Source organism: Rhinatrema bivittatum, chromosome 3, assembly GCF_901001135.1.
Source record: "Rhinatrema bivittatum chromosome 3, aRhiBiv1.1, whole genome shotgun sequence".
Taxonomy (NCBI): Eukaryota; Metazoa; Chordata; class Amphibia; order Gymnophiona; family Rhinatrematidae; genus Rhinatrema; species Rhinatrema bivittatum.
In genome coordinates this window covers 575,867,050-575,888,648 of record NC_042617.1, presented here as the reverse complement: position 1 = coordinate 575,888,648, position 21,599 = coordinate 575,867,050, and the positions used below count along the sequence as shown (strand labels likewise).

At 43.1% G+C, this 21,599-nt stretch overlaps 1 protein-coding gene across 1 annotated transcript; it reads left to right on the top strand.

Annotated features, from left to right (window-relative positions):
- The first annotated feature begins 19,033 nt into the window (after positions 1 to 19,033).
- LOC115088666 (putative trace amine-associated receptor 3) lies at positions 19,034 to 20,065 on the top strand. The gene is given in 3 exon segments (XM_029596926.1): positions 19,034 to 19,085; positions 19,088 to 19,152; positions 19,154 to 20,065. Coding segments are annotated over 3 exon segments (1,029 nt in total).
- Positions 20,066 to 21,599: the final 1,534 nt, after the last annotated feature.

Sequence of the window (21,599 nt, the reverse complement as noted above, 5' to 3'; positions counted from 1 at the left end):
AACAAGAAATAAATTTCTACATCCTGTTTCTGGAAAAAAGTTCTTTTTAAAGCATTTCACTACATGCCAAACGAGTTCTGTAGTATATGTTGTGCAATGCCCATGTGGGCTATTATATGTAGGTAAGACATCAAGAATGGTAGACTTTGAATCCTAGAGCATTGCAGCAGGATTAGAAATGTAGTGGAGACAGCTCCCCTAGTGAAACATTGGCGAGAATACAATCATACGGTAGAAGAACTCCGTTTTTTTGTTCTCCAGATGGTTACTGCCAGACGAGGTGGCAATATAAATAAAATATTATTGCAGAAGGAACAACGATGGATTTTTAACTTACAGACTTTGTGGCCAAAAGGATTGAATGATAAGATCGATTGGGTAACATGTTTTTAGATTTTTACCCGGGCTACAAAGTCTTAGTAATTGATCTTAGTGATTGATTTGATTCTGGCGGACTAAGGGGTGACAAATGGTTTGGAAGAGTGACGTGATTGATTGATTTACAGGGGCGGAGTTAGCTTTAAGCTGAGCTCCGATTGGTGTAGTGTGTTTTAAAAGGCTGTAGACGAAGGATTTGTCTACTTCCGTTTGATCCATTCTATGGCGGCGTTTTTTTGAAATGAGGTGATGGCGGTTTTTCTGCCTAATAGAAGGAAGGTAAGGATCCTTGGTTGCCTTGCATGTTGGTAAACTCCTGGGGGGAAGAAATGCTTTTCATTAGAATGTGTTCCGATTTGTTTTATTTTCAGTCTAAATATCTTTGAGAGATGTGCTGCTTGCTTTGAATAATTGACACGCTTTAAAAACAAGAGTCGGGGAAGTGCTGATCTGTACGTCTGGGCAAGTTTTTCTGGGACGTGCAGGTATAGTAGTAATTTGGAAAACTTTATAAAGAATCAGTTTTTTGAAAATTGTATAAACTGAATATTTATGAATTTTTGTGGAAATGTTTTTAGAAAACCCTATTTGATAGATGCCAGATACATGAGCAGTGGGAGATTGTTTGAAAAAACTCTCCTGAAGAAGCCTGAGAGAAGGCGAAACATGTTGAGAGAATAAAAGGAGCCCAAGAGGATTGACGTTCTTGTAACGCAAGAATCAGTGTGCAATATAACTCTTTCTGCTTGAAAAATGAAATGTATCTACACTTGAGGATTTGTTGATCAAAAGGATTTATATTTAATGTTTAATTTGAATGTTTAAAAATTTGGAAATGGATTTTATGAGGTTGAATGTGGAATGTATGTGTAGGATGGGTGATGTATGAAAACTAAGTACTGTTTTATAAAATGTTAGTATCTATTGTGTGGGGTATTATGGATTAATGTTGGATGTTTTATATGAATTTTCACTAATAAAGATTACTGAATTGGATTGTTGTCACAATATATGTATTAGCTGTCATATGACAGGGCAAAGGTAGCGCCGGCGCCATTTCTATCAACGCACCCGTGGCCCGAGAGTGGAAGATCACAATGGGACCCCCCCCCACTGGACCCCAGGTAATTTAAGACATTTTGGGGGGGTTCGGGAGGGTGGTGGATTTATTTTAAAGGGTCGAGGTGGGTTTTAGGGATGTTTTAGTGCCGGTTTTCCCGCCCTCCCCCGATTTACGATTTACACGATATTTAAAAAAACAAAACCGCGACGATCCGATTCCCTCCCCCCCCAGCCGAAATCGATCGTTAAGATGATCGATCACACGATTCACATCTCTACTATCTAGTGCAGACCTAGACGGGCTCTACATTGGTGGCAGGCAAACAAATCAAAGACTAACACTACACTAAAGGGTAGTGCACCATACTGTACACAAGGTCCAAAAATACAAAAGCACAAATCTCAGTCTTCTCCACTCCTTCTCAACTCATAACTTAAAATAGGTCAGCTCTTGGGGCGGGCATTCTTCCTCCCTGGGCCCTCCCAGTACTTTTGGGGGTTGTAGGTTCTCTCTGTTCCTCTACCTCTTTCTTGTCTCTTAGTGGAGTTTCTAGCTGTTGGATTTAGTCACTCTTGGGGATTATCCAGGGACAGGTTGCCTCTCTCTGCAACTTCCCAAGATAATCCCCTCTATTGCACTGTACCACTGACGAGAGCCCTTCTCTCTGGGGTCCTCAAATGCAGTTTCTTCATACAACACTTCTCTTCTAGATTCTCTGGAGACAAAGGGCTTCACCCCTCCTGGGCTCTGGAACTTCTTCCTTTCAAGCACCTCCTTGACAAAATGGATATTACTCCTTCAGGCTCTGTCCCTGTGGCGGGACAGAACCATCCAAGCTTCCTCTACAAGAAGAGATACCTCTTCCCTTTGTCTTGTGCTAAGACTGATTTTGATCTTCCCCTGTGTTAGAAGGGCACAAGAGTTTTGTTAACACACAAACCCCTCCCAATGGTACACTATCCTAACACACCAACAACACACTGACCTAACACATAAGAGCAGGGTCTGGATGAAGACCTCTGACTCACACTGCTGGCAGGATGACCTGTTGAGGCCACAGTTGCCATTCCAAGCAGTGGCAAATACTGCTAGCAAGGGCAAGATTCAGGGGTCTCCTTATACCCACCCCTCCAAAAACAAATAATTTTGGAGATAAAATATGTATTATACACAAAGTTTTCTCCAAATACAAAACACAAATGTACATTACAAAGAACAGTAGACATGACAGCACATCATTTCAAGGAGAGCACGTCATCCATTCCTGTATGGGGCAGATCCTTACCCAAATACAGGTTCTATACTTGATGAAGGCACTAACTTGTACACCATAACACTCCATCCTCAAAACGTAACATAAAAAATTGCTGTAGCATCCTTTGTCAGAATGAAATTTATTTAAAAACATAAGAACATAAAACATGCCTTACTGGGACAGGCCAAGGTCCATGAAGGCCAGCATCCTGTTTCTAACAGTGGCCAATCCAAGTCACAAGTACTTGGAAAGTACCCAAACATTAATTAAATCCCAAACTACTATTCTTAATTGATTAATAACAATTTATGGACTTCTCCTCTAGGAACTCATCCAATCCTTTTTAAAACCAATTTGCAGTAACTGTTGTAACCACATTCTCTGGCAATGAATTACAGAGCTTAATTATGAGTTGAGTAAAAATGAATTTTCTCTGATTTGTTTTAAATGAGTACTTTCTAACTTCCTGGAATGCCCCCAGTCCTTTTATTGTCGGAAAGAGTAAATAACTTATTTACGTTTACCTGTTCATGTCCTTTCAGGATTTTGTAGACCTCTATCATATTCTCCTTCAGCCATCTCATTTCCAAGCTGAATAGCCCTAACCTCTTCAGCCGTTCCTCATAGGCGAGCTGTTCCATCCCCTTTATCATTTTGGTTGCCCTTCTCTGTACCTTCTCCATCGCAACTATATCTTTTTTGAGATGCAGCGACCAGAACTGCACACAGTATTCAAGGTGCAGTCTCACCATGGAGTGATACAGAGGCATTATGAAATCCACCGTTTTATTCTCCATTACCTTCCCAATAATTCCTAGCATTCTGTTTGCTTTTTTGACCACCACAGGAAACTGAGCTGATGATTTCAGTGTATTATCCACTATGATGCCTAGATCTCTTTCCTGGGTAGTAATTTCTAATATGGAGCCTAACATTGTGTAACAATAGCAAGAGTTATTTTTCTCTATATGTATCACCATGCATTTTTCCACATTAAATTTCATCTGCCATTTGGATGCCAAATCTTCCAGTCTCACAAGGTCCTCCTGCAATTTATCACAATCCGCTTCTGATTTAACTACTCTGAATAATTTTGTATCATCTGCAAATTTGATCACCTCACTCATCTTATCCCTTTCCAGATCATTTATAAATATATTAAAAAGCACCAGTCCAAGTACATACCCTGAGGCACTCCACTGTTTACCTTTTTCCAATTTGAAAACAGATCAGTTAATTTTACTGTCTGTTTCCTATCTTTTAACCAGTTTGAAATTCACAAAAGGACATCGACTCCTATCCCATGACTTTTTAGTTTTCTTAGAAGCCTCTCATGAGGGACCTAGTCAAATGTTTTCTGAAAATTCAAATACTGTATACATTTACTGGTTCACTTTTGTCCATGTTTATTCACCCCTTCAAAAAAATGTAGGAGATTTTTGAGGCAAGATTTCCCTTGGTTAAATCCATGCTGGCTGTGTCCCATTAAACCACGTTTATCTAAATGTTCTGTGATTTTATTCTTTATAACAATTTCCACGATTTTTCCCAGTACAAGTCAGGCTTACCAGTCTATAGTTTTCCTGATTGTCCCAGAGCCCTTTTTAAATATCAGGGTTACATTGGCCACCTTCCAGTCTTCAGGTACAATGGATGATTTTTAAAGATGGCGCCAGCCGTCCATTACTCCTACCATGTGACAGGGGCCAGCCAATGGCATGGATATCCTGTCATATGGTAAGAGCAAAGGGCCATCAGCACCATTTTTATTAGTGGCAGCCGACGGCCCGAGAGCAGGAGATCGCTCTCGGGAGCCCCACTGGACCACCAGGTAATTTAAAAAAATTTTGGGGAGTCGGGAGGGTGGGGGAAGCCAAGGGATATGTTTTAAAGGGTCGGGGTGGGTTTTTTGTTTATCAGCTTGGGCGCAACCGATTAAAAAAAAAACCCGATCGGACTGCATGAAAAAAATTTCACATCTCTATTAATTATAGGTTACAGATTGGGGTGGATTTTATAATTTTGCGCGAGCGCGTACTTTTGTTCACGCGATTTTATAAGATACGCACGTAGCTGCGTATATCTTATAAAATCCGGGGTCGGCGCGCGCAAGGGGGTGCACATTTGTGCAACCTGCGCGCGCCGAGCCATGTGCGCGCTGCCTGTTCCCTCCGCCTTCCCTCCACCTTCCCCTCCCTTCCCCTACCTAACCCCCCCCCGGCCCTATCTAAACCCCCCCCTTTACCTTTGTTGGCAGATTTACGCCTGCTGAAAGCAGACGTAAATTTGCGCGCGCCAGCAGGCTGCTGGCGCGCCATCAACCGACCTGGGGGCTGGTCCGGAGGCCTCGACCACGTCCCCGGGCCGGCACCACGCCCTCGGGCCCGCCCCTGAAACGTCGCATCACGCCCCCGAAACGCCGCGTCATTTACGGAACGCCCTCGACACGCCCCTTTTACGAAGCCCCAGGGCTTACGCGCGTCCCGGGGCTCTGCACGCGCCGGCGGCCTATGCAAAATAGGCACGCTGGCGCGAGGGCCCTGCGTGCATAAATCCAGCCGTATTTACACGCGCAGGGCATTTAAAATCTAGCCGATTATTTGTAATAGTTCTGAAATTTCATTTTTGAGTTCTTTCAGAATCCTGGGGTGTATACCATCTGATTCAGGTTATTTACTCCTCATCATTTAATCAATCTGTCCTACATCATCTTCCAGGCTCCACTCTGTTGAGTTGAAACTTGAAACAAAGTTCAAAAATTTTAAAAAAGCCTTAAAGACCTGGCTCTTTGAGCAGGCTTATGAGGATTACTTTGAGAAAGGCTAAAAACAGCTAGAATCAAAGATTGGCTCATTTTTATGCTTTTTGTTTTATTTTCTTTTATTATTAATTGTATTTTATTTCACATGGAAAACATTTCTGTAAAATTCTTCTTTTGATGTATACTTTTTGTCTTTTATGATGTTTTTATGTAAACCGTTGTGATGTTTTTCGAATGATGGTATACAAAACTTTTAAAATAAAATAAATAAATATGATTTGATTCATTTCATCTGAATCTTCACCCTTGAAAACCATCTGCAGAACAGGCATCCTCCCAAAATCCTCTTCAATAAACACAGATGCAAAGAATTTGTTTAGTCTATCCACGATGGCCGTATCTTCCTTTAACCCCTCTATCATCTAACAGTCCAACCAACTTTCTTGCAGGCTTTCTGCTTCAGATATATTTAAAAAAATGTCTATTATGAGTTTTTGCGTCTATGGACAATTTCTTTTCAAATTCTTTCTTAGCCTGTCTTATCCATGTCTTACATTTAACTTGCCAATGCTTATGCTTTATTTTCTTTTCTTTTGATGGATCCTTCTTACAATTTTTCAATGAAGATCTTTTGGCTAAAATACCATCTTTCACCTCGCTTTTTTACCATGCCAGCAATGGTTTGGCCTTCCTTCCACTTTTCTTAATGCATGGAATACATCTAGACTGTGTTGCGCATCACGGCCACACTTGGCCTGCACTCTGGTCTGCTCACATCACCCTTGCTCCAGCGGGTCCCGGTCCGAACTCGCCCGCGGCCGCACCCAGCTCCCTGCACCCATGGCACCTCGTGGCGGCATCCCCAGGCCCTTCGGGCTTGCGACCTCTCAGCGCTCCTCTCGGCATGACTCGGTGTCATCCTCCACGTCCGATCCACCCCTAGGCACGCGCGGACCACCCAGCCCTTTAAAGGGCCCAGTGCAGGAGGAAACCGCTCCGTGGCACACAGCAAAGACGTCACCTAACTTCAGTATATAAGGCGAGACCCTCTCTCCAGAACCTCGCCTTGGCAATCAGGTCATCACCTCAGTGTGAAGCTAGTTGCCGTCCTTGTTCCTGTGCTTGTTCCAGTGTTCCTGCATTCCTTGTTCCTGTGTTCCTGCATTTGCTGCTGTGTTCCCGTAGTCCTTCCTGTGTTCCAGCGTCTGTTCCTGAATCCTTCGTTTCTGAGTCCTGTTCCACGTTCCACTACCCAGATTGTACCCTCTCGGACTAATACCCGGTACTGACCTCTGCCTGTCTTTGACCTCGCTTGGACTGATACCTGGAACCAATCTTCGGCGTGTCCCTGGTGTTTTACCCAGGCCTAGGAATAGGCCAAGGGCCTTGGTTATTTAGATGCAACCTTGGCTAGACCCTGGTTTCAGACTTGGCCTAGGCTTGGGTTTCAGTGACTGGGAACTGGCCTGGGTACAGATGCTGGATTCAGGCATTGTAATAGGCCCAGGTGATAGTCATGGTCACCAGGTTTGGGGTCGGCCAGGCCCTGGCAGGGAGCCTGGTCCTAGGTTCAGGCTAGGTCATTGGTAACCGGGACCCAGCCTCTGCTGGACCCTGGCATTAAGCCTATGTCTAGGCATTGGGCTAGGGCCTAGTTCTTGGCCCTATGTCCCACTCTCAGTGACCAGGACCTGGCATCAGACCCAGTTTGAGGCTCAGATGTGGGCCTTGGCAACTGGGTGCCAGCCTTGGCTTGGCCCCAGCATCAGATCCGGACCTAGGCCTTGGACTTAGTCCTCAGGCCTAGGCTTGGGCCTCAGTCAGTGGAATCTGTTCTTAACTGGGCCCCGGCATCAGGCCTTGGCTGAGACCCCAGCAATGGGACTAGGCCAAGACCTTACCCCACTGGAATTCTGTATCTTTTATCTAATGAATATTCATCTGAGTCCTATTTTTAGAAAGAGAGCAGAACCTACTATAACTGCAGACCACAGCCTAGTCTAGTTAGCACCAACAAGCCACAACTCCATAAGAAACAATAGGATTGATGCTGGAAGGTTGATAGTGGCTGGGTGTAGTCCATCAAAGTGACATAGCCTAGAAGGCTGGCAGTTTAGTTTTATAATTCTCTAGATTATTATTGAGCTTGGTGGTATTCTGGGGGTTGGATGGAGAATGGGGATTTGAGTAGTCACTTATAGAAGATGGTAGAGAATTTATGAGAAATCCGATAAAGGAGCGATGTGTAGCAAGTGGTCATGCTCCTTCAGTTGTCATATATGTCTGCATTGCAGGCAGAGTTAACTTGACAAACTGATGGGCTAATTGGTCTTTATCTGTTGTTAGCTACTATTACTATGTTCTGATTGGGCTGGGGTACATATGTGTTTCAGATGATATTTAAATTAAGCTGAGTAAATATTAAAATATTTCAAAATATTGTCAAATTCTTCAACTTAGCTTTCGTTGAGGTTGTACTGTAAGCATACGTTTGCAGTGTTTCCATTCTGTTCATGATGTGATTGGCATCAACAAAATGACTTTGCATGTCTGAGAAAGATTAATAAGAGTCAGGAATTTTTCCCTGATGTTGATAATGTATTACCTGCTAAAGAGTAGGAGATGGCCTAAAAACTCCATGAAAGGTAGCTTCACAGAGATGCAACTGGGTCCAGTTTTTCAGGACAGGTTGATCCAGTCCAGGTTTTACTCCCCTGCATGCAGGTACTTATATTCTTGCCTTTCTTAGGGAATGCAATAGGGAATTCAGAATACATCCCAGCATGCAATGGGGTAATACCAGGACTGGATCAATCTGTGCTGAACATCTGGAGCCAGTTGGCAACCCTAGCTGCAAAGGGGCCTCTAATGTGTCGAATTTTTCTAAGTCATGAGTGATGGTTAATCTGTTCTCTATTACTGGGGATCTCCAAACTACAGCTTGTGGGACATAACCAGCCTGCAGAACTCATTGGTCATCCTTCATGCTTTTCCTTCATGTGGCTGGATTCAACCCAGATAAGAATAAAATTCACTCCCAGCTGATTATATATATGTAAGCACACATACGTATACACACACATACTATACATGGACATACAGAGAGATCACAGTATATTTTTTATAATTATATAACCTGTATAATTGTGCTTGCTTTGCTTAAACATTGAGTTATTCTAATAAAGCAGAAGAATTCACCATTCCACTCTCTAAATTACTGATTTATTTTATAATGCTCCATAGTCTGTCAAAGAGGCACCAACAGAGAGAATACCTCTGGGAGCCTGGTGTTCCCCTCCTGAAATTACTTTCTAAACCAAATACACAACACTAGATTTAGGCAGAGGGACATCATGGGCACAAGAGGCTGAAATGGCACTTCCTCATGTAGAAGTTTAATTTGCCTCCTCAAGATAATGGGAAAATGCAGATTTCAGTTGTATCCTCCTGCGGTTCTCCTGAGATCTCAGCGTAAAGTAATAAAAAGGCAAGTCTCTCGCCACTCTTGATTTAAACCTTGAAATTCAAGGATGTATATGCAACTAACTGAACACGAGACCATAATTGATAGAAGGGAGAACATGATCCATTATTTGTAATAATACTCCAGGAAGGTGAGTACAGAGCCTTCAAAATATTAGAAATTTTGTGGCTCTTTCCTTTTAAATGAATTCATTATCTAAGTCCTGTGATACAGCAAGGTTTAGATAATTTTTGTGTCATTCTATTGCAAAGACAAAACACAGAGTTCCTTAAATGCAAGAAAACTGAAATCTAGCATGGTTAACTTCTTCAAAACTTGTTTGGATGATGATTTTGCATAGTAGATTAATTTCTTATTGGTTGACTGAAATGTCATTCAAAGCAGACAATAAAAAAAAAAAGCTTTTACAAGTTGTTTTATTTTCCACTGCTGGTTTATAGATCTTGTCTGGATTCATGGCAGGATATAAAACCTTTCAGAGGAAGAACACAAGGTGTGTGTGTGTGTGTGTAGGCAAAATAATATCATTTTTTTTCTTTTTGTATCGCTGGGGAGAAGTTCTCAGCGAATTTCTTTATATTAAGGGGTTTTGTCAGATTTTATTTTATTCCCTCACATAGGCCTGGATTTTCTAAAATCCCAGTTTGTGAATCGTGCGGTAACGGGGGACGGGGGGCGAAGTGGGGAGCGGGCCTGTGAAAGCCGGCAGTGATCGCACCACCACGGTGTTATCGCTGCCGGCTTTCGCACCCAATAGCGCCACCGCGAAAGGTGGTGCTATTGGGCGCACTACTGGTGGCAATAAGGGTCCTTACCTTTTCGCCGTCAGCAAAGTTTCCACGGCGTCCGCCCCAACGCTACCACAACTCCTCCTCTTCCGGTGCTGATGCCGCCCCGATCTAGGTATCACACGCGAAAAGTCCCTTTTCGCGTGCGATAGGGTTAGAAAATAACTCCCATAGTATGCACTATCTGCAAACACTGCACCCTACTCAGAAATTGCACACTGGTAGCAAATAGTGAATCCTATTTTAATAGTTTATACCATTGCAAATAATGCGCACCAAAAATGAAAGAAAATAAAAACAGAACGTTGTGGTTTTTCCCAATTGTTTGTTATCCAGTCAGTTTCATCACAATCCACGCAGCATCCAGCTTTCTCCACAATGAATGTGATTACTAGAAGTCTGTAGTTATGTGGGCACCATTATACTTGCAGCTTCCCTTGGAATATATTGAAATACAATCTGGAGAACACATGCAGACTGTGTTTTATTCAAATCCTTTATTGAAGTGGAGACGTAATAGAATAATACAGCCTGACTCTGGCCGAGTTTCGTCGTTCTCACAACGGCTGCCTCAGGGGCTTAGATATACATTCATGGACTCGTGATGGTGGAACAAGTCGTGCGCTTGTTTTTCAGTCGTATTTGTGTCTATGTAATCCGCAAAAGTATTAGATCTTGTCCCTTGTACAGTAAATCATATTCTTATGAATACGTTGCGTCTAGTGGCACCTTACAGTCTACATCCGGATTCGAGTCTCCATTTATGATAGCAAACATGTGGAGACTCGAATCTGGATGTGGACTGTAAGGAGCCACTAGACGCAACATATTCATAAGAATATGATTTACTGTACAAGTGACAAGATCTAATATTTTGCGGATTACATAGACACAAATACGAATGAAAAACAAGCGCATGGCTTGTTCCGCCATCACGAGTCCATGAATGTATATCTATGCCACTGAGGCAGCCGTTGTGAGAACGGCGAAACTCGGCCAGAGACGGGCTGTATTATTCTATTACGTCTCCACTTCAATAAAGGATTTCAAAAAGACCGAGGCATCTATTCTCTTTCTATTTCCTAACAGCTTTTATAGATCGCCTACCTTTGTGCTTCTTAGGACTGTGTTTTATTGACTGATTTATTATTGCATTATTTTTTAAGAGGAACATTTTCAGAAGCAATTTTCCTGCGTAACCTACCTGTCTGAACATCGTCCAGCCCCTCCCCCGCTGAAAGAGTACACGGGATCAGTAATGCGCTTGCGTTTAGCTGGGTAAAAAGTAGGCGGGCCTGCACAGGAGCGGTTTAGGTCAGGGAGGGAAATAACACATACAGATTGCATTTCACATTTGCATGTGCTGTTTTCAAGGGAGATCTCTGCTGGTACTTTTTCCAAAGACAAGTTTTCAAAGGGATAGTGTTGCTTGCACTTTCCCTTGGATAGCTGGTGCAACGACCATGAGTAAAAGTGTATTTGATATTTTAAAAAATGACCCCCCTGCATGGATGATATGTAATATTCTTCTTGTTTTCCTGTTGCATAGCATTCTTTTAGTCATAGGGCCTCATTTTCCAATATCGCAGTGGTAACGCATGAGGGGGCGTGTCCTATGCAAATAAGGCATTTTTCGTGCAGTGGGGAAACATCGCCGCACGCGATGTTTTTGCCATTCGCGGAACTGGAGTCGCAAATCGCGAAAACATGGTGCACCGCGGTAAAACAACCAATGAATCATCGCAGTACACGAAAGTGTCCAGCCAGGAGTATCGCGGTCCACGATATTCCCAGACAGCCCGTTGAGAGAGAGAGAGAGATTTGGGCAACATTCTCTCAACCTAGCTTGTTGTTGCCCAGGTAGAGTGTCCATCAAGCTAGGTTGAGAGAACGTTGCCCAAATCTTTTCTTGGAGTGAGTGTCCTCACTCCGACGGCCAGCAAATCTTCACTAGAGACCACTGTTCTTTCCGTAGGTCTCATGTTGCATATGAAAGTGGCCCCCAACCCCCTACGCTCATACCTAATCCCCACCTCGAGTTACTAGGTGGCCCTCCCATAGGGATACAAATACCTGTCTAGGGCATAGGCATTATAGGAAGGTGCTCTCTCTCTCCCTCCCTCCCTCAAGAGCTATATGCAAAGATAGCTTCAGAGCCCACAAAGGACCCTGCTTTTGTAGGAACTAATATATGACATCATCTTTTGGATAATTCTTACATTGGCATAATGCACAATATCGCAACCTGCAAAGAATAAAGCTTTCCTGTTTTCTGCTGTCTAGGGGCTCCTTTTCTGCTGGCTAGACTTTTATTTTCACAATAAAACACAATTACAAACAAATAAAGACAGTCTTTCCAATTCGTCACTTCAACACCAGATGTCGTAGTGAAATCCCTTCTAATGCTGAAATTCAGTACTGCAAGCTTCCCAATTTTTTTTTTACTCTTTACAAAAGTCTGGCAAACCACTGAAGAACTAACAAATATGCTATTTTCTGACTTTGGTGCAAAACGTCTGCCAAGAGATTATAGTGAAAGGTTTCATGAACTTTTCACACATTCTTAATTACCACCACAACAAAACAAATTCATACTGCAAGCTCTACAAAGATCAGTATATTTTTTTCATTTCTTTCACCATGTGTCTGTGCTTTCTCACGTTTTATGCATCAATCAAAGGGTAAAATTGGAATTTCCTGGTCATGGAATTAGTACTCATGATAAAGAGGGTTTTATTTTCTCCCATAAGAATATAAGAACTGCCATACCAGGAGAGATCAAAGGTCCCTCAGCACCCTGTCTCCAATTATGGCCAATCCAGGTCAAAAGTACCAGGTAGGATCCATCCAAATATTAGGTCCAGTCCTTCTTGCTCAAAACCAGGAAAAGCAGTGGCTTTCCCAAATCTACAGGGCAAGTAATAGTCTGAGTAATAGTCCAAACCATTTCTGAACCCAGCTACACTAACTGCTTTTATCAAACTGCACAGTTCAATTCAGTGTATCCCAGCCCGTTCCTGGAGGCACACCTAATCAGTCAGATTTACAGGATATCTGCAATGAATAGACAGATTCACAAACATCAGAGACCCAATAAATGGACATCTATCTCATGCATACTCATCGTGGCAAACCTGAAAACTCAATGGCTAGTTGTGCCTCCAGGAGAGGTTTGTGAATCATTGGTTTCATTATATCCTGAGTGGAAAAAAATACTTTCTCCAAATTGTTTTAAATAGCTAATAGCTTCATGGAGTGTCCCTTAGTACTAGTGCTATTGGAAAGGATAAACAACAGTTCCATATTTACCCTGTCTACCCTATCAATTCTCCTCTCAGCCCTCACTTCTCCAGGCTGTCATTTTGGTCACCCTTATCTGTTCCCTTTTCTACTTCTGCTCTATAGACGGAGAGATCAGAACTGCATTCATCACTCAAGGTATCGTCGTCACACCAAGAATTGAAACAGAGGGATTACAATATCTTCTATTTGATTTTCTATTCCTTTCCCAGTTTCATAAAATATTTTCCCATTAAAATTTTTATAGCAAAAAGTCAGTGAGAAAATAAACATAGCGAAGGCTATCTTAAAAGCCATTTCTTCAGGTAAAACAGTACAAATCAAGTAATGAAACTGAAATTATACTGAACAGCTCCTTGGTCCGTGTTTCAAGATGGGTTGGGTGGACAGTACGCCCCGGTTGACAGTCGCGTTTGCATGCAGGGGGCACCGTCTCCCCTCATCCCGCTCCCCTTGCAAGGGGGAGGGGGTTCAGGAGGAGGGCGCAGTGGCGGTCATCTCGCTCGGCCCCGGGGGAAATGGCAAAGCTGCTGCCAGGGGGGGGGGGGGGGGGAGGGAGGCTATAACACACCCCGCCGGAGCAGCGAGCCCCCTGCCCCCACCCGAGGCCTTCCCAGCCGAGCCAGAGCCGGTTGCGGTGCACCCGCCATGCAGGAAATGTGCCCTGCGGGGGGGGGGGGCTGGGGCTATGTGGGAGGCTTTCCCCACAGAAGAGGGATCCGCCGCCCCTGTCAGACCAAATTCTTAGCAGTTTCACGCCCTCTTGAACTCAAATCATTTTTCTAATTCAGCCAGTCGCTGCTCTCAGTGCTGTGTGACGCTGTTCCTGCTGTCTTTCTACCTTACTCACTAACCAACCTCGTTTCCTCTGTGTAAACCAATCTTCAACCTCCAAATAACAAGGAAACCCCTTGGTATGTGGTTTTTTTTGTGCGGTAGCTGTTGATAGACCAACCACTTTGTGGCTGGCCTGTTTCAATAGTTCCAGTATTTTGTTTTATTTCTCATAAATTTCAATAATTGCCATATTTTATTGTTATATTACCCACTTAGTGATGTTTAAATCGTTGTGCTTATATTTCCTGATATGTGCAGTCTGAACCACCTCCATTCACTTGTGCAAGTCCTTAATTAGGTACTTATCTTATCTCTTAAATGCAAATTGCTGCCGCTGTTGATGGATTCAGAGCCGCCCGCCCGACAATGGCCATGTTTCGGCAGCACTCTGCCTGCTTCAGGGGCCTCAGGGAAATGTCTGCTGTTGTATCTAAATATGGGTCCTTCAACAATAAAGCATATAAGTAGTTTCAAAACATTTTTTAAAAACACTTTTCCCTGGGGAACAGGCCAGCCACAGAGTGGTTGGTCTATCAACAGCTACCGCACAAAAAAAAACCACATACCAAGGGGTTTCCTTGTTATTTGGAGGTTGAAGATTGTATTTCTACCTTAAGCAAGCACATACCACAGGGCACTTTTTTCTTGGATTCTATCTGAGAAGGTTGTTTGCTGTTTGAGCTCTCTCAGAGTGTCTCAAATATTTATTCAATTGCTATTGCTAGTTTGCTACAATTCATTTTCTATTGCTGAAAAAGGTATTTGCCAGGCAGCCAGGCCTTTTTTTTTACTGCACTCTTTTTTTATTGAACTACTTGTTGCCTATTGATCACAGAATATAATATGCATAAGCAACAGATCAAAGTGAGCCTGGAAAATCCTTTTAATAAGTCCTGTCTCCTGTGTAACCCAATACAGTTGTTACTATTTCTCTACCATTTACCTGAGTGCTTTAAGTCTTTTTATTCCTTGTCTTCTTTCACCTTCTCTCTTAGGCCTGGATTTATCAAAATGCGGTAAGTACCGCATGCGATAGCAAAAGGGGCGTGTTTTATGCTAATATAGCGTTTATCGCAAAATGCACTAATTACCTGTGCAAAGAGCTAAGCTAAGTTAGCACAAATTGCAATACCCTTTTCAGATTCTGCAATAAGTGCCAGACCTGTTGTATTTCCTGCATTCAACCACTGGGGGACCATTGTTAATGGTCTCAGACATGAGAGAGAGAGAGAGAGAGAGAGAGAGACTGGCCATGATATCATGGCCCATAGGTAGGTATTTGTATCCCTATGGTAGGCCCACCTAGTAACTCGAGGTGGGGTTTAGGTAAGAGTGTAGGGGGTTAGGGGCCACATGACACCTACGAACAAAACAGTGGACACATCAAGCTAGGTTGAGAGAACCTTGCCCAAATCTCATCTTGGAGTGAGTTTCCTCACTCCAAAGGTCATCAAATCTTCATGAGACCACTGTTCTTTTCGTAGGTGTCATGTAGAATGTCAAAGTGGCCCCTAACCCCCTACACTCTTACCTAAACCCCACCTCGAGTTACTAGGTGGGCCTACCATAGGAGAGTTACTGTTTAAATAAGTCGATAAGGCGAGTTCAAGAGAGCGTAAATTAACCGGAAAACAGTTTCTTTGTGAGGCGAAAAAAAACCAAAACACGCTACTGATGGGTGATTGGACCGTGTGGGTTACCAGATAGTTTCTTCAAGGAAATGCTTGGGCGAATAGCCAGGTTTTTAATTTTTTTCTAAAAGTGAAATGACAACGTTCCTGGCGGAGATCTGGCGGGAGATTGTTCCAGTGATGCGGGCACGCACTTGATAGCGCTCGTTTTTTGATAGTGTTGTGTATAACTGATTTGTTAGGAGGAGTCTGTAGGGAGTCTCTGTAGCTTATCTGGTTGGTCTTGCTGAGGAGTGAAGTTTGAGGGGTATGACGAGTTGGAGAGATGATTGCTGAAATATGGTTTTGTGTATGATGGTCAGTGTCTTGAAGAGGATTCTGTAGTGGATGGGTAGCCAGTGAAGTATTTTGAGAATCGGTGTGATGTGGTCCATACGGCGAGAGTTTGTGAGGATCCTGGCTGCAGAGTTCTGCAGCATCTGAAGAGGTTTGGTAGATGAGGCCGGAAGACCAAGCAGCAGCGCATTACAATAATCAATCTTCGAGAATAGTATGGCCTGAAGGACTGAGCGGTAGTCATGGAAATGTAATAGGGGTCTTAACTGTTTTAGGACCTGTAGTTTATAAAAGCCTTCTTTGGTGGTGTTGTTGATGAATTTTTTTAGGTTCATTCTGGAGTCTAGGATGGCTCCAAGGTCTCTTACTTGATTTACTAGCAGTGTAATTGTGGTGTTGGCTAGTAGGTTATTATCATTGGGGGAGATGACAAGCAGTTCAGTCTTGGACGTGTTGAGGACAAGGCTGAGGCTTGTGAGAAGGAGGTTGATAGTAGGGATGTGAATCGTGTCCTCGATCGTCTTAACGATCGATTTCGGCTGGGAGGGGGAGGGAATCGTATTGTTGCCGTTTGGGGGGGGTAAAATATCGTGAAAAATCGTTAAAAATCGTTAAAAATCGAAAAAATCGAAAAATCGAAAAACCGGCACATTAAAACCCCCTAAAACCCACCCCCGACCCTTTAAATTAAATCCCCCACCCTCCCGAACCCCCCCCAAATAACTTAAATAACCTGCGGGTCGTTAAAAATCGAAAAATCGAAAAACCGGCACATTAAAACCCCCTAAAACCCACCCCCGACCCTTTAAATTAAATCCCCCACCCTCCCGAACCCCCCCCAAATAACTTAAATAACCTGCGGGTCCAGCGGCGGTCCGGAACGGCAGCGGTCCGGAACGGGCTCCTGCTCCTGAATCTTGTCGTCTTCAGCCGGCGCCATTTTCCAAAATGGCGCCGAAAAATGGCGGCGGCCATAGACGAAAAAGATTGGACGGCAGGAGGTCCTTCCGGACCCCCGCTGGACTTTTGGCAAGTCTCGTGGGGGTCAGGAGGCCCCCCACAAGCTGGCCAAAAGTTCCTGGAGGTCCAGCGGGGGTCAGGGAGCGATTTCCCGCCGCGAATCGTTTTCGTACGGAAAATGGCGCCGGCAGGAGATCGACTGCAGGAGGCACCCTCGCTGAACGACCTCCTGCAGTCGATCTCCTGCCGGCGCCATTTTCCGTACGAAAACGATTCGCGGCGGGAAATCGCTCCCTGACCCCCGCTGGACCTCCAGGAACTTTTGGCCAGCTTGTGGGGGGCCTCCTGACCCCCACGAGACTTGCCAAAAGTCCAGCGGGGGTCTGGAAGGACCTCCTGCCGTCCAATCTTTTTCGTCTATGGCCGCCGCCATTTTTCGGCGCCATTTTGGAAAATGGCGCCGGCTGAAGACGACAAGATTCAGGAGCAGGAGCCCGTTCCGGACCGCTGCCGTTCCGGACCGCCGCTGGACCCGCAGGTTATTTAAGTTATTGGGGGGGGGGTTCGGGAGGGTGGGGGATTTAATTTAAAGGGTCGGGGTGGGTTTTAGGGGTTTTAGTGTGCCGGCTCACGATTCTAACGATTTATAACGATAAATCGTTAGAATCTGTATTGTATTGTGTTCCATAACGGTTTAAGACGATATTAAAATTATCGGACGATAATTTTAATCGTCCTAAAACGATTCACATCCCTAGTTGATAGCATGCAGGCAGCTTTTCCAATAGTTTAGGGTGTCTGTATTTGAATAGGTAGGTATTTGAATCCATAGGGATTCAAATACCTACCTATGGGAATGACATTATGGCCAGGCTCTCTCTCTCTCTTGCTCTCTCTCTCTCTCTGCTTTTCACATGCGAAAACGCCTTATCGCATTTTGATAAATGACCCCCTCAGAGTCCAAATGCTCTTCTGCTTCTGTCCTCAGCATGAACAAGCAGCTGGCACAAGTTTCATGTTTACTTTTACATGTTTGCAGTAAAGTTGCTGAGCAATGAGGAAAAGAAGACTGTGCATTCTCAGTTTAGTGTGTTCATGCTATTTAGCTTACAGATGTTTTGACCTCAGAGAAGCTACAGGATTTCAGAGGTTAGGATGCTGGCATTGCTGTGGTAATGTTTTACTGTGCAGATGCTAAATGTAGTGCTTAGTCTGTTAAGTGAAAGTTTAGTGTGCATGTTAAATTTGTAGCAAGGTGCACACGTGTTTTTGGGGTATGAGGTCCCAATATCCTGGCTTTATTACCAACTATGCATTTCTCCCTTGCTTTGGCATTTTGAGGGTAGTTTTATAAATCCCTGTATAGCTGTGCATGCAGACTTTACTATGAATTTTCAAACCAAGCGATGCAGGGAGTTATAAATTACCCTCACAGGGCATAACTTATGCGTACACACTTCCAAACTTTTAAAAATAAAATAGTATATGCATAAGTGCTGATTCTTTTCCTAAGTCTACCCCCAGAACATTTCTACTTAATTTGTACACTCAAGTCCAGATTACTTTTATGTGACTAGAGCCCCAGGTGATTTTGTAGCAGATATTTACGCACAAACTTTGATTTTATGAGTGTAAATGGCTTTTAAAATTTTCTTCTTTAACCTATTAAATTTTAATTCTAATGAACTGAATCCTTATAAAATATATTAGATTAGGAGCATGTGTGCTGAGCCTGGCATCCTGTGGTTTTCCAGAAAACAAATATTGAAGTGTGAGCTTCCCTATTTTGCCTATTAACATGCTTCAATTAGTTTTTTGATGCACTAGCTCCGAGGTGGAAAAGATAATTTACCAGATATTCTTGTTCAATCCATGGTCACTCTGCTTAGATTGCTAACTGAATTGCCCTTATTCATATACTTTATTCAAGAGCATATCACTAGCATAGGGAGTTTATATACTGAAAATTAAAATTTTTCTATGCAGGTTATATAGTCTGGATAAAGGGAAAAAAATTAGACTTTGTTCTCTCTTTTTTGACTTACAAAAGAATATTTAATTAAATAAGACCAATAAATTATATGTGAAAATAATTATATGATATTTTCCTTTAAAATTCAATTCTCTTCTAATTTTAGGAATGGTGGTTTACCAGAAAATTTCTCATGAACATCAAAAGTTCATGGATAACATCATTTCTGTTTAAGAACATATCTAAATTCTACTCCTGAAAAGAGACTATGGATATTCCTAATTTCCCCAAGGACATGCCTGATTGTTCTAAATTTGGAAATGGCTCCTGCCCAAGCACCCCAAGGTCATCGAGTGTCCGGGTTATGATGTATTTCTTCATGATCAGTTCGATCGCCGTCACCATTTTTGGAAACCTTCTTATAATCACCTCAATTGCACATTTCAAACAACTTCACTCCCCAACAAACTTCCTGCTCCTTTCTATGGCTGCCACTGATTTTCTTCTGGGGCTTACCATCATGCCCTACAGCATGATCAGATCCGTGGAAAGTTGCTGGTATTTTGGGCGCACATTTTGCAAAATCCATGCCAGTTTTGACCTCATGCTCAGTGTGACTTCCATTTTTCATCTTTGCTCTATTGCTGTTGATAGATTTTTTGCTGTATGTGATCCCTTACATTACTCCACTACAATAACCATCCCAGTGATAAAGACATTAGTTGCATTCTGTTGGACAGTGCCAGCAGTTTTTGCTTTTGGGTTGGTCTTCTCGGAGGCCAATGTGTCTGGAATAGAAGGCTATGAGATTTTAGTTTCATGCTTCCATTTTTGTGCCCTTATGTTCAATGAAGTATGGGGCACAGTTGTATTTACAGCATGTTTCTTTACACCTGGCTCTGTAATGGTAGGAATCTATGTCAATATTTTTGTGGTATCTAAAAGACATGCACGAATTATCAGCGGCATCTCAGAGAATACCGTTAGTGAATCGAAAAGTCAGCTTTCCAAGAAGAAAGATAGAAAAGCTGCAAAAACCTTGGCTGTAATTATGGGTGTATTCCTTATGTGCTGGTTGCCAGTTTTTGCCACAGTTTTACTTGATCCTTTCTTGGGGTTCTCCACTCCTATGGTATTATTTGATACTTTGATATGGCTTGGGTATTTCAATTCCACTTGTAATCCATTAATCCATGGCTTCTTTTATCCCTGGTTTCGAAGAGCTCTTAAGTATATTTTGACTGGCAGAATATTCAGTTCTCATTCTTGCACAGCTAATTTATTTCCTGAAAACCTGTGAAACTAGACAGGCAATATGGAATCACTGAACAATATTTTAATGTAATATTAATAAAAAATGACTATGCAGATTTAAGCTCAGACAAGAAAAATATGCAAAAAAATAAGATCCAGTTTGCTTACACAGTTTTAAAAAATCCACAGATAAATTCTTGCAAGTTAAACAGTGGGGGGACTTTTCCCTCAATTCCTCAATTTAGTATTTTCCCTGTGTTGAAGTGTGGACCCTTGGATCAAGGTGGAGTTGGCGCAACCTCCAGGGAGGATCCTGCAGGTCCCCACCATCGGCAAGTGGAGTCGGACGAGGCAGAGGCCCAGCTGGAGCTTTGCCTTTACCAGCCCACGTTCCCCTCGGGTTGAGGCTTTGGGTACCGGTGCCATCAGGAGGCCTCTGCTGATGGTCAAAGTCCTTTGAAGTTGCTGGGCCAGAGTAGATGAAGTACAGGTGAATCTAGAAGCAGGCTGGGGTCAGTGGCAGGTGGCATTCAAGAATGACCAGGAAGCAGGCAGTGGTCAGTGGCAGGTGGCATTCAGGAATGTCCAGGAAGCAGGCCGGGGTCAGTGGCAGGCGGCATTCAGGAATGTCCAGGAAGCAGGAGTGGTCAGTGGCAGGCGGCATTCAGGAATGTCCAAGAGGTAGGCAGTGGTCAGTGGCAGGTGGCAATCAAGAATGTCCAGGAAGGAGGATGTGGTCAGTGGCAGGTGGCATTCAAGCATGTCCAGGAGGCAGGCAGTGGTCAGTGGCAGGCAGCATTTAGGAATGTCCAGAACGTCAAGCAAGGCCCAGCCCAAGAGGTAAGTACAGCAGGTTGTGGGAGAAGCCTGCGGATCACCAAACGTAACACCCTGATCCTTTAATTTAGCATTATTAAACAAATGTTTCCCAAAGCTTAATGGAGGAAAATGTTCTTGCACAATTTCAGACATGCATGGAAAGTATCTAGCAAACTGTTTGCAGTTTTGCTTTACTTATTCATGACTCTTAAATTTGTCCTTCTTGATTAATATTCATATTTATATAAAGATAAAAACAGGAAGACAATGGCAAATCACTCTTATTTGAAGGGGTATGGTCAGGTTTTCAAGGTATTACCACTGAAAAGATATGAAGGAGTAGAGGAATAGGCTACAAACCAGGGAAACCAGTGTTCAAGTCTCAGTGCTGCTAACTCTTTATTGCCTCATCTTAGGTCTAGAACCATCAAGCCACAAACGTTTATCAGGGGAGGGTGTAATAACGTGTAATTTCATCTTTTATGAGAGAAAAATATTGTCATACTTTGAGTTCATTGAAAAACCTACTCAGAAAGTTCTTCCTTCATGCTTACAGTCTTCTCCAGCTGCCACCTTTTTCCTCCTTAGTATTACAGAAAGTACAACTTAAGACTACATTATTGTGCTACGGGTTGGCACATAGCCTGTTAGGGAGTACTGCATATTTTTGCAAAGAAAGATGTTATGTAGCTCTGTCACTCCCTTTTGCTAGAAGAGGCACATTTTACTGCCAACACATGGCCATCCCTTGTCTAACTTGT